The 14386-nt window shown below is 41.9% G+C and overlaps 1 protein-coding gene across 1 annotated transcript in view; it reads right to left on the bottom strand.

The window, feature by feature from the left end:
- TBC1D14 (TBC1 domain family member 14) overlaps positions 1–14386 on the bottom strand; it is a 90659-nt gene that overhangs the window by 57804 nt on the left and 18469 nt on the right. The window contains exon 2 of the mRNA XM_065404894.1: positions 908–1028. Within this exon, the coding sequence (XP_065260966.1) occupies positions 908–1028 (121 nt within the window). The remainder of the gene's footprint in view (positions 1–907; positions 1029–14386) is intronic.

The raw sequence follows: 14386 nt of genomic DNA, 5'->3' as shown, positions 1-14386 counted from the left end.
AAATATCCCAGCATAAGGTATCTTTATTTTGGTATAACTGCACCCACACAGGGATTATACTGGTATATCAGTTAGAAAAGGTGTCATACTCCTGATGGTTACCAGTACAAAAATCTGTGTGTACCAAATAAGTACCACTCTTCCCTATCCCCCAGCTTCTTCATGTTATAACTATAGTTACACAGTTTATCTATCCAGAACGTTTCAGGCAGCCCTTTTCAGGTTAGGCTGCTAAATTATTGTAGTAATCTTGCAGGCTGGACACATCTAAATTTGAGATTAAAAAGTCTAACACAGACAAACCCTTTGAAGTTGTTAATTATATTGAGTTGGCTAATTTCATCTATGACACCTTTAAATCAAATGCACACTTTAAAACACTACAGCACAGGTAATCCACCTCCCTGAGAGGTAGTAGCTAAGATAATGGGAGAATTCTCCCTTCAACCTAGCGCTGTCTACACGGGGGTTAGGTCGGTTTAACTGCGTCACTTATCGGTGTGTATTTTTCACACCCTTGAGTGACAGTTATACCAATTTAATTTCCTAGGGTAGACCAGGTCCTAGTTTAGGCAAGGCCTAAGTGTCCAACCCTACCAGCATGATAATAAAGATGTTAAACTGTATTGAGACAAGGTGCTAAACTTATTACTATTTTTAAAATGGCACTCAGACTAGCTAACTGGATTTAAAAAATATATATAATTCAAAGTAAGAACATTCTGAGAGTGGGAGGTAGGTTGTTTGTTCCAGCCCACCACTCAAAATTCTATTTGTAATTTTGTTTGTTTGAAGGGCTAAATATGCTTCAGAGACATGGACGTAAATCACACAACTTAACCAGCCTCAATGTACAACAGTAACCCTAAAGCAAAGGAAACCCCAAAAATAAAGGATAAGCAAATACCTTCTGTATTCTCTTTGGATCTTTTTGTGAATTGTCTCTCAGAGGTACTTTTCCAAATAACTTCCAGCCCAAATCATTTTGTTTCTCCAGTCTTGTGTTTTGTTTTCTAGTAAACAAATTCCTACACAAAGAAAAGATTCATAAGGATTAAAAGGAATTTAACATTGACCAGGAAGGTAGTTAATTTGCACACTTTTTTTATTCAAGCTGTTTGTACTGCACTGTCCTGTGTAGTACCAGTTGTACCTGCAGAGGGTACATGACTTCAGGGCAGGGATTCCCTTCTTTGTGTAGCACCCCAAACAAGCTAAGTACTGAAAGTTATCTCCAACTTTATGTCTTACCTACTAGAAATTCTTACCTAATCAAGTTCCTAAAAATATCTTCCATTATTGACAAAATAATGTATAGACCGTGTCTGCACTAGACTATTTCTCTCTCAAATGTCCCACTGTTGCAGCTCCAAAGGGCCAAGTGAGAGCAGAAGCGCTAGTATACATAAGTCTCAAGGAGGAATGACAGGCTTTCAAGTAACATGTCATTTAACCCTGCTTACAGCAAGTTTACACAAAACATCAGCAGCTACCAGTACATCAGGCACCATTGGGACTGCACTGATAGCAGTAAGCATGGGAAAGTCCAGGGAAACTGTACTTGTGTATATAAGGCCTTCCATATGGAAGTGACATTATCAAGATTTATTATAGACAATATCTGAAGTTCCCTCCTTTAGTTTCATCTACATGTGTTGGATGAAATTTTCCCACTGTTGCTATCACAAGTTCAGATCACCTGGTGGTAACTAACAATGGCAGAATTACTGGCCATCAGCCTTTGTAAGCGGTTTTGTGTAGACCTTCTCCGAACAGGATTAGATGATGCTGTATTTACAGTATCAGCTGGTCCCTTCTTTCACTCACGCTTCCAACATAGTTACCACTGGTGGACCTGAATTGGTGGTAGCAAGTGGCACTTGAAGCAAAAATATCCTAGTATAGCGACAACCGTAGTCTCAGAGGAAATCTGATAAACAGTTCATGCATTTGGCAAAAAGGGCATGAAACAGAGTCAATTACTCCAGATGCCTTGAAACAAAAACCCATACACAAATGAGGAGAAACTCAAATACAAAAGTCTCCTGTGCCCTGCATACAAGTGTTACAAAACCAGGATTTTAAATTTACATTTATGGGGAAAATGTTCATTCTTCCCTGCAGCTGGTTCACTCGGTTTGCCTGCTGGTTGCAATGGAATGTATTCTAGAGTACTGCAGTGTTTAAGGCACTCCTTCTATTTAATTTATGACTGATAAGCTCTTTTAGTAACCTAACCAGCTCAACATCTCCAAGTGCTTTATTCTCATAAGATATTATTGCAATTATGGAAACTGTTACATTGTATGCAACTGTATAAAAGTCTATGCCCTATTTGGCCTGCTTCAATTAAAAAAACAAACAAACAAAAAAAACCACACACACATTAAATCTCTCCTTGAAGAGGCCAATAGCAGATATGAAATGTACTAATTCTGATGTCTGCTAAATATCTCAAATTAACCAGTTTATTTATATATGTACTAATACATATCACAAACTATTCCTTTAGCAAAGGCTATACAATTTAGACCAGTACATGTTCACAGCTAAGTAAACAGTTCTCAGTAGCTTACAATGTTTTATATTAACCTGCCATCAAAAACTGGCAAACTTTCCCATTGCTTGTTTCTGCTGAGCACATATGAATCCATTATAGGCAACACTGACCCACACATTCCATAACTGATTAATTTGGTGGAAGGCCTAATAATGTCATCACAATGTGTGTGGGTCTGTATTGTAATTGAGCTATTTTTACTGGTTTAGGAATACCTACCTCAAACACAAAAATCTTATTTACAAGAATGGATTACATGCCTCGATACCCTCAAGAGTATACTTAACTTGAAGGTCCTCTTTGGTTATCAGATTAAGATACAGATAAGATCAAGAAGTGTATTAAGGAGTATGGAAATCACTATTAGTCAGAGGCAGCTGGTGTTCAAAGTAAGTGGTGGGGACACACCTCCTAGGCACACAAGCTGGCCATTTTTTCCATATTGAAAATATGAGACAATGAGGGAAAGGGGAATGTTTTGGTGAGAGGTTATGGAAACTGGCTAAGAAAAGGGAGAAACCTAGTGCCCAGTTTCTCATCTTCCACTACCTGTTTACTTTCAGAATGTAAAAAGACATTTTACAATAAATCATGCGAGGGGAGAAAGTGTTACTCCCCAATTCACCCTCCCCACCCCCCACGCCCTGTCTACACACCCATTCATCCACAATCCGGTCTGCCAAGCCAGCTCAAATCCCTCAAACCTCAGCTTGTTGTGGAGTCATCACCAAGACAGCAGGTTGTATTGCACCAGACAGTAAAACAGCAACATTGGTAGCCATGTCATCAGCAACAGGGCTTAGTCTCATCATCCCTCAACGATCAACCCTCCCTTTTAAGTGTTCTGATATTACCATCTCTATCAATAGATATCAATTATCATCCATATCTTTGTCACTGCTATTATTTACAGAAATATCACTCCCAGTTCCAATAATACTGAGCTACAGGCATGCACACCACCACCACCTGACTTGCAACAATAATGACTAGGTAGAATTTACAAGGCAATTATAGAACCATATTAAGAAGTCTGAATACCCTGGTGAGTTAAATAAAGGATTATTGTATGAACCATTAGGGCTCCTACTTAGGAAGATGATTTCACGGAGTTTGATTTTTATTTACACCAAATACACCACACTGCCTACAAACAATTTAAAAAACATCAGTTCTACCTGAGCAAGTAATATAATGGTGGAGTTTAATTGTGGAGATATGGACTTTGGAAGAGAGAATTTCATACAACACTTAATATTTGTTCAAGAGATGGTGAATATATGAGGATCATTATTTTTAAGAAGATTACTGTTGTGGAAATGCAAGAAAGGGACAAAGGAAATACCAAATGTCAGGATCCTGACAAAAGGAAGAAAGGAGAGCAGCAGAATACGGACCCTGGACTTCAGAAAAGCAGACTTTGACTCCCTCAGGGAACTGATGGACAGGATCCCCTGGGAAGCTAATATGAGGCGGAAAGGAGTCCAGGAGAGCTGGCTGTATTTTAAGGAAGCCTTATTGAGGGCACAGGAACAAACCATCCTGATGTGCAGAAAGAATAGCAAATGTGGCAGGTGATCAGCTTGGCTTAACGGAGAAATCTTCGGTGAGCTTAAACACAAAAAGGAAGTTTACAAGAAGTGGAAACTTGGACAGATGACTAGGGAGGAGTATAAAAATATTGCTCAAGCATGCAGGGGTGTAATCAGGCAGGCCAAAGAACAATTGGAGTTGCAGCTAGCAAGGGATGTGAAGGGTAACAAGAAGGGTTTCTACACGTATGTTAGCAATAAGAAGGCGGTCAGGGAAAGTGTGGGACCGTTACTGAATGGGGGAAGCAACCTAGTGACAGTGATGTGAAAAAAGCTGAAGTACTCAAAGCTTTTTTTGCCTCTGTCTTCACAGACAAGGTCAGCTCCCAGACTGCTGCACTGGGCAGCACACTATGGGGAGGAGATAAGCAGCCCTCAGTAGTGAAAGAATAGGTTAAGGATTATTTAGAAAAGCTGGACATGCACAAGTCCATGGAGCCGGATGCAATGCATCTGAGGTTGCTGAGGGAGTTGGTTAATGTAATTGCAGAGCCATTGGCCATTATCTTTTAAAATTCGTGGCGATCGGGGGAAGTCCCAGACGACTGGAAAAAGGCAAATATAGTGCCCATATTTAAAAAAGGGAAGAAGGAGAATCCGGGGAACTACAGACCCGTCAGCCTCACCTCAGTCCCTGGAAAAATCATGGAGCAGGTCTTCAAGGAATCCATTTTGAAGCACTTGGAGGAGAGGAAGGTGATCAGGAACAGTCAACATGGATTCACCAAGGGCAAGTCATGCTTGACCAACCTGATTGCCTTCTATGATGAGATAACTGGCTCTGTGGATATGGAGAAGTGGTGGATGTGATATACCCTGACTTTAGCAAAGCTTTTGATACAGTCTCCCATAGTATTCTTGACAGCAAGTTAAAGAAGTATGGATTGGATGAATGGACTATAAGGTGGATAGAAAGCTGGCTAGATAGTCAGGCTCAACAGGTGGTGATCAACAGCTCAATGTCGAATTGGCAGCTGGTATCAAACAGAGTGCCTGAGGGGTCGGTTCTGGGGCTGGTTTTGATCATTAATTATCTGGATGATGGGATGGATTGCACCCTCAGCAAATTTGCAGATGACACTAAACTGAGGGGAGAGGGAGATATGCTGGACAGTAGGGATAGCATCCAGAGTGACCTAGACAAACTGGAGGAGGATTGGGCCAAAAGAAATCTGATGAAGTTCTACAATGACAAGTGCAGAGTCCTGCACTTAGGACAGAAGAATCCCATGCACTACTACAGGCTGGGGACCGACTAGCTAAGCGGCAGTTCTGCAGAAAAGGACCTGGGGATTACAGTGGACGAGAAGCTGGATATGAGTCAACAGTGTGCTCTTGTTGCCAAGAAGGCTAACGGCATTTTGGGCTGCATTAGTAGAAGTATTGCCAGAAGATCAAGGGAAGTGATTACGATACAGACCCGTTTACGCGCGGATGTCGGGAGTCAAGCAGTCACGATTGCGTGTTAACGGACCGTGGGTTAAGAAGGCCATGCTGAAATAAATAAATATATACACACACACACTTATCTAGGATTACATACGTACTCACAGCGTCCCAAATACTGCAGGCCTATCTGTTAACGGCGCTTTGCAAGATTATAAATTCAAATGTGTAATCTAATAAAAACATTATTATTACTACACAGCCATGAAAGTAACTCAGGACACTTACCAGTATGGGGCGGGGGCAGCTCTGGCCCCCGGAAGGGGCGGGGTCTCGGGTGGAAGGGGCAGGGCTAGGGGTCAGCATCATCCAGCCAGCCCTTCCAGGCCGCCTGGTCTGCATTGCCCGGGGTTCCCATGGTGATTTAAAGGGCCCGGGGCTCCGGACGCCGCTGCTGCGGTAGCAGCGTCTGGAGCCCTGGGCCCTTTTAAATCGCCGGCCCCAGGGCAGCTGCTCCCCTCCCCCCCCGTCGGCGGCCGAGGGGGGCAAAGGGGCAGGGACCTTAAAGTGCTGCAGGGTCCTTTGCTGCAGCAGCGCTTTAACCTTGCTTCGTCTCCCCCATCGGTGGCCCTGCTGGTAGGGTCCCTACCAGCAGGGCCGCTCATGGGGTGGAGGGTGGGGGGAAGGGGCAGCAACGTTAAAGTGCTGCCGCCCCTTTCCCCCCCCCCCCCGTCGGCGGTAAAGACGTACAACATGTTTCCGCTCCGCACTTCCTGTCGATTTCTAGGTCAGTGAGTTAGTGAGCAAATCTGTAGCGCTACATAGCAAGTTCCTGTACCGCGTGTTAACGAGTCTCGTGTGTTAAATAGCTAGCACTGGGAGGCATGGCGCTACCGCGTGTTAAGTGGGTCTGTAGTGTATTCCCCTCTACTTAGCACTGGTTAGGTCACATCTGGAGCATTGCGTCCAGTTTTGGGCCCCCCACTACAGAACGGATGTGGACAAATTGGAGAGAGTCCAACGGAGGGCAACAAAAATGATTAGGGGGCTGGGGCACATGACTTATGAGGAGAGGCTGAGAGAACTGGGCTTATTTAGTCTGCAGAAAAGAAAAAAAAAAAAAAGAGTGAGGGGGGTTCCAAGGAGGATGGAGCTAGGTTGTTCTCAGTGGTGGAAGATAACAGAACAATAGAGCAATGGTCTCAAGTTGCAGTGGGGGAGGTCTAGGTTGGATATTAGGAAAAATTATTTCACTAGGAGAGTGGTGAAGCACTGGAATGGGTTACCCTAGGGAGGTGGTGGAATCTCTTTAAGAGGTTTTTAAGGCCTGACTTGACTCTGGCTGGGATGATTTAGTTGGGGTTGGTCCTGCTTTGAGCAGGGGGTTGGGCTAGATGACCTCCTGAGGTCTCTTGCAACCCTAATCTTCTATTATTCTAATGAAGAATCGTGTGATGAAAATAGAATGGCAAACCAAACCTGCTACCATAGGAAACACTCTGTACAAACAAGTATAGCCAAAACTTCTGGTAGAGCAAAGATTTTCTTTAGAGCCATCATTAGATCTGGAGTCATGGGCAGGGCCGGATTTCCCATTAGGCACAGTACCTATGGGTGCCGATATTCTAGGGACAACTAAAAATCCAAATGTTGCCACTCCCAGGTCCTGGCAGGGTTGAGCACTCCTCGCTCAGCCTGGTGGACAGAGTCACCTCCCAACGGGGCCGGGGAATGCAGCTGGGGGGCAGGGCTTGGAAGAGTGGGTTTCTGAGGAGGTTTGTGGGGGGCTCTAGGCAGTGAGAGGGTGGGGGGCGCAGGACAGTGGGAGAGGTCTGTCTTGGGGTGCTGGGCAGTGGGGGGGGGGTGTCTGTGGGCCGTGGGGCGCCTAAAAGTTAAAAGTGGTGGGGCACCACCACCGCCCGCGGTGGCTTGGAGCTCTTAACTGCCACAGGCAGGCGGGGGGCTCTGTGGCCCCAGCTCCCGGCTGCTGCAGCTGGCAGGGAAGCCCTGTGCCTGGGGTACCCTAGATGTAAATCCAGCCCTGGGCTAGAATTTTTAACCACAAACTATCTTCATTCCCTCAGCCAATTCCAAAACAAAGTCTTAGATATTAATGAGCTCATGACAGACAGAATGATCAAAAAGAGCTGAATATATATATAGCATGGTTAAGAGAAAACTGGGGACAGAATCTACAAATATCTTAAGAGTATAAATGCTGTGGAATTAGAAGAATTTAAAATAGTAAACAAGAGGTATAAGAGTATGTGAAATGAAGCTAATAAAACATTTAGGCTATACATCATGAAGTGTCCCTGATATCAAGTTGTATTAGGTTGTGAAAGTCTTGCATAGTCGCCAAAAACAGAATATCACTCGTTACTTGTAGAACTAGACTAGAATGAACACTAGAATTCGTACTGTAGGGAACAAAGCTGCATTGCCTCAAGAAGGCAGACTGGATGATGAACAAATAACTGTTTTTCAACTCCAACCTTTGTACCGTCTGCCCGTTTGTCATTGGACAGGTATATTATATTACAAAAAGCAACCATCATTGACACAGGGAGGCGGGATAGCTCAGTGGTTTGAGCATTGGCCTGCTAAACCCACGGTTGTGAGTTCAATCCTTGAGGGGGCCACTTAGGGATCTGGGGCAAAATCAGTACTTGGTCCTGCTAGTGAAGGCAGGGGGCTGGACTCAATGACCTTTCAAGGTCCCATCCAGTTCTAGGAAATAGGATATCTCCATATATTTTAAAAAACACACACACACCACTGACAGGCATCCTTTATGGCCACGTCCACAAATTACAAGAATCTAATATACTATGAAACCTAGACGTGAGTGTACCTGAGTTGAGGTACATTCCGTTGTAAGTATATCCAAGCTCAAATTCACTTCTTTGTAAATGAAATGCTTCCAGGGATGTGGAATCCTTTTCATAAAGATGATGGTCATGTGATTTTTTCCCCCCTTCCCCTCTTCCCCCGTCATCCCCTACGGGAGGGTACTAGTACTTGCTATGCCTACATGATAATTTCTCCCTCCCAGTGAGATTTAAAACTAAAGTCTATTCTTATCCTGAGAGCAAAGAGAAGATAAGCTAGTACAGTAAATGTACAAATAAGGTATTCGTTCTACTCTCTGCTAGGTATTTGCACAAAGAATTGAAGTGTACACAGAAAGGCCAAATTCACACATTTCTCTTGAATCCAACCTAGCAATCACATGTTCTTCCTATTTCAATTTACACAAAAGTATTAATAGAGTCTTTTACAACTCACCTCTAGTCCACCAAAAATAAATTAACATTACAACTAAAGGGAGCTACATAGAGAAGCAGCATTTTTCTTTAAGTATACACAGAAGCAGGCAAACAGGAATTACAAGGTATAAAAAACAGTAAGTCTAGTCTCCATGTTATTGTGATTTTCAAGTCTAGAAGTAAGAGGACAGTTCTCTTTCAGGGTTTGTTTTTGTTGTGGATTTTATTTATCCTGCAGCATTTGCTATTCTATTTCATAGACTGAACCATCTTTTGTAACACAAAGTTTGTTATACGCTGATTACTTAGTTCTCATGAGATCCTTCAAGTGTAAGGAACAATTCTACCCAGGCATTTCTCATTAACCTGTCACTGTAGTTCATATATGTAATTGTGCAATACAAATTACAGGTGCAATTTATGTCCAAAAACTGTGTTCTTCAACTCTCACAGTGAGGTCTACCTGGGGGGCAGCATGGCCCAGTGGACATGGCACTGGACTGAGAATCAGGAGACCTGGGTTCTATTCCATGGAGTAACTGTGGACAAGTCAGTTACCTCCCCATGCCTCAGTTTCCCCATCTGTAAACTGGGATAATGATACTAAACTCCCTTGTAAAGCACTTTGAAGTCTACAGATAAAAAGTGATATATGAGAACTGGGTATTGTTATTATCACCACCATGTTTTTGGAGAAACAAGCCAGCTCTGGTCCACACTATGAAATTTAACCATGTCTAAGTACAAGGTCAGCACGGGTCACATGGCTAGGGGCTGAAAATGATTTAGTACTAGCCACAGGCAAAGAAATCATATTCAGCACTATGAATTAACTAAACATTAACACTGATACAAGGTCTGTTGTGTAAATTGTTGTGAGAAAGTAGCTGATTTGGTTTATGAACTTTGCGTATTGGGCTAATTGGTGACCTCTTCTTTACACCAATCAATATTTTGTCAGACATCCACCTGCACATATACTGTTTGAAACACTAACTGCACCTAGCTGTGTACCTCCTATAGCACTAGAACTTTACACAAGGCATTTAGGGTTTGCATTTTTTTGGTGGGGGCAGAAAAATAGGGGGTCAGTTGGGAAAGAAACCAGCACTCCTCTCCCCAAGCTAAAACTTAACTGTGAAAGTCGGGGCGGGGGTGGGGGGGGGGGGGGGAGAGAGAAACGCATCAGTACCTGACCAGACAATTCATCTTGTACACTGTGCAATAATCATGCCAAATTAATCTAACTGAATCTGCAAAAACAACAAGGAGTCCTTGTGGCACCTTAGAGACTAACAAATTTATCTGGGCATAAGCTTTCGTGGGCTAAAACCCACTTCATCAGATGCGTGGAGGGAAAAATACAGTACACAGGTATAAATATACAGCGTGTGAAAATGTTGGGAATAGGCCACATCCACGCTAATTGAATTGGCCTGGTTAGCACTGACCCCCCACTTAGTAAGGCAGCTTCCATCTTTTCATGTGCTGTATATTTATACCTGCTTACTACATTTTTCATTCCATGCATCTGATGAAGTGGGTTGTAGCCCTTGAAAGCTTATGCCCAAATAAATTTGTTAGTCTCTAAGGTGCCACAAGGACTTCTCATTTTTGCTGATACAGACTAACACGGCTACCCCTCTGAAACCTAACTGAATCAGTTAATAGAAATTTTGTCTGTATGACTTCCACTATAAGGTCTTGGGGCAGTGGCCATATCTTCCTCTGCCTGTGCTGTGTCAAGGACCTATGCTCAATTAATTAACTGGAAAGGCAGCTGAAACAACAAAAAAAAAAAAAACAGATACAACCAGCACCCTAAATTAAGCAAATTATTTGGATTTCTTTTCTGTTTCTGTCACATCCAAATACTGGTACTTTGTTGGCCTTCAAATCCTGTTTGGTGCCCCCTACTCCCAGTGCGCCCACTCCTCTGACTACAATGCAGTTAGAGAGACAAGGTAATATCTTTTATTGGACCAACTTCTGTTGGAGAGAGAGACAAGTTTGCTCAGTGCAGCTGTCATTTGACATAGTGAAGACATGGCTCCATCTTGTCTTGGGTAGAATAGGGGGAGATTAAAAAAGTAGTATTTTATCAAACTTCTCCCACATTCTAAGCCCTCGCATTTTAAGTTCTATGTTGAGATTCCAAAACAAGATTCCACATTCAGCAGGTTGTACAGCCCTTCATATGACCACCGCTCATTTAATCAGCAGTAAAATAATTGCTGACATTTAAGTCATTAAGATTCAGAGTCAACATGCATTGCAACGAACAAAGGTAGTTAAACTTTGCTCAGAGCTATTGTTTCTAGATGTCGGCAGACAACATGGCATTGGTTTATCCTCTGTTCACGTATGGCTAGGGCTTCACAGCCATGAAGAGCAAGCAACTTTTCCTCACAATGAAAGTGTACATTCTGGATGGCAGTCTCCAAAAAAAGTATCAGATTCCTAAGCCAGCACAAACTGGCCCAAATTAGATTATTTTGTAATATTAGTCAGAACCTAACCTTCCTGTAACTGTGATCCTGTAATATCCTAAAGCCTTGGTCTATCCAAGGCTGTGACATGGTTAAACCACACTTAGGTCCTAACTACACATCAAGACAAAAAGTGTAAAAGAAAAAAGTTGCAATACTTTTCATCTGGAATGGTCATCTGATCATCAAGCTTTGTGTTATGTTTAATTCTAGTGCCACCTACGCTAGAAAAATTGCTGCAACGTGGCATTTGGTTGCAACACTAGGTCCCAGCACTTAAAATACTGTTCTGTTCTTGCTATATGGACAAGACCAAACTATTTTACCATTGTTCCCAAATCCTGCAGAGTCCAAGGAACCAACATGATTAGGGAATGTGATTTTCTCCCATTTCCAGTGCTAGATCCAACCATTTGACCTATACCTGACACTATACTGTTGTAAAACTAAAGTCTCCATTCGACTCTCCCAGCACAGGCAGAGCTCTGCAAGTCTCTGAAAAAGGAACCATTACTTCTTCCTCTGTTGTACAACTCAATAATTCATAATCAAAAGCTTTGCTTTAAGTTTGAGTTACCAGAGCACAAAAACCCCCAAACATTAATTGTTAGAGGGGAAACAAGCTTTCCTGATTTGAGCAACTCTGATTAGAGTTTTTAGAAAACTAAATTGAGCAGCCTCAAGTCTGAGCCAAGTTCATGCATGAAAAGGTTCAGTCCAAAGGATAATCAGTGAAAGGGGGTCAGTCATGGCTAGTAAAGAGCTACAGATTAAACAAAAATAACTGTACTATGTTCTTACAGTCTTTCACACACACACTTTTTTTTGGCAGACTCTAGACTTTTATTTTAAAAATCAAGTTTTCTAACCTCACATTTCACAGTAGTTTTAAGTCACAAAAAATTGTTTGGATACCTTACATTTAAAAAAGAAAAGAAAAGGGGGGGGGGGGCTTGAGGCATCAGAAAATTCATATGCCAAGTATTATCTCAATCTACTCTAATGTATCCTTCACAGCCATTACAGTACATCAGGTTGTGTCACAGGAATATCTGACCTGATGCATCATGTCCATTGTATCATTAGTATGGAGGAATTAAGAGTGTCATGGGTTTAATTTGCACTCCTACTAAAAATGTGAAACATATCAACACTAAACTGCAGCAGCAGTTTATAAAAGAGTTCTAAGAGTATGGACAAAGATGACATCACACTGAAAATGGAAAATGAGTCTTTCTGCAGATTCCCTTGCAAAATGAAGTGTGGCACATAAAACATGTTTTGCCTGGTTATTGCTGAAGTATTTTCAATTTGTGAGAAGAAAAATTCTCAACCTGGAGAGAACATAAGTTCCCACTCAAGAGTGAGCTTTAAGATGACTGATCTTTTACTTGTGCAACACATCTGGTTTAGCTGCTAGTACTTTCTGAAAGCAGTGTTCAATTTAGATTTAGCAATACATTATGGAAAAACAAGGAGGGAGGGAAATGGTATTAAAGGATAGCTACATTAGATATCTTTAGTGTCTTCACTATGTTAAAAGATAATGCAATTCATCAGGAATAATGTTTTATGCTAAAATTTAAGAACCATTCAGCATTCATTTAAGATGTGTTTAATAAATAAAATAATAATAATAATAATAATAATATATGGAGATATACCTATCTCATAGAACTGGAAGGGACCCCAAAAGGTCATGGAGTCCAGCCCCCTGCCTTCACTAGCAGGACCAAGTACTGATTTTTGCCCCAGATCCCTAAGTGGCCCCCTCAAGGATTGAACTCACAACCGTGGGTTTAGCAGGCCAATGCTCAAACCACTGAGCTATCCCTTCCCCCAAATAATAGCACTCAAATTATTTTATAGTGCAAACTGAAAAAAGGTTCATATACACCTGGCAATACCAAGACACATGCAATATTGTGCCCTCCCACTGCTATCAGGAAGCCTTCTAGTATCATTCAATATCAAGAAAACTTGAAAAAAAAATCAAATCAATTCCACTGGCACTCTCTCAAAGCCTTTTCAAGTTCAGAGTTTTTTAAACTCACACCACATACAAAAGAGCATTGTCTGCTGCTTTCAATCTTCCCAAAAGGCCAGGGAATCCCCAACAGCAAACCTCAGCTCCCACTCTTAGTTGGATAGTTTATATAGCTATTCCATTAGCTTGTATTGTCTATTCAGTTATTTTCACACTCTTATTTACAGAGTTTAAAAATTATAATATATTACTGAAGTTGAACTGCTACCTTAAGCGAATACAGTCACTTTCCAATTAAAAAACAAAACAAAACAAAAATCTTGTATACAAACCTGTCCACTAAGAGGAGTATAGAAGGTGCTGCCATGATTTCTGTTGCTAATTTAATCCAGATTTGAAAGTCAGCTGCAAGAGTCCTTGATACGTCTCCGAATCCTTTCACAGTCAAATCCACACAGCTAAAGGTTTAATGTTCTACCTTCACAGAATGCTGTCAGAGTCAAGGAACTCTACCTCTCAGTAATTGTCACTGTATCAACAGGAAAAAGGAAGGACTCACACACTGTGTATTCATCAGAGGGTGGGGAAAAGCAGAAAGTCAGGCAGGTAGACACACCTTTTGAAATCTGCTGTATACAAACTCAAATTAGTCTCCCTTCTGGCCACGTGTACAGTATTGTATCCATATGTAATTCTTAGAAATAAAACCTTATAAAAAAATGAAATTTGCTAATTTGGCAGCTAAATCAAAGTGTACATATAGATTATAAACATACATAAAGTGATACTTGTTAACCCCCTGCTTTCAAACTTCCACATACTTTTCATCAAGTTGTACATTCTTACTGGGGACACGGTCTTCAGAAACCATTAAACATTAAAACAGGAATTAGTCATGGGCTAGGAGGGATCGGGGTGCTGGAATAATTTTTATGGTGGGGGTGCTGAAAGCCACTGTAAACCCTGTATGTAATGGAAACCACTTCAAGCCGGGGGTGTGGCAGCACCCCATGCACCTGTAGTTCCAGCACCTAAGGGAGGAATTGTGCTTCGGCTTCTTTTGGAAATGTCACCAACATGGAAATCACACTGTGACCCTAGAA

Source organism: Emys orbicularis, chromosome 5 (assembly GCF_028017835.1).
Source record: "Emys orbicularis isolate rEmyOrb1 chromosome 5, rEmyOrb1.hap1, whole genome shotgun sequence".
NCBI classification, from domain to species: domain Eukaryota; kingdom Metazoa; phylum Chordata; order Testudines; family Emydidae; genus Emys; species Emys orbicularis.
The sequence above is the reverse complement of the archived record's forward strand: the minus strand, read 5'-3'. Positions and strand labels throughout refer to the sequence as shown.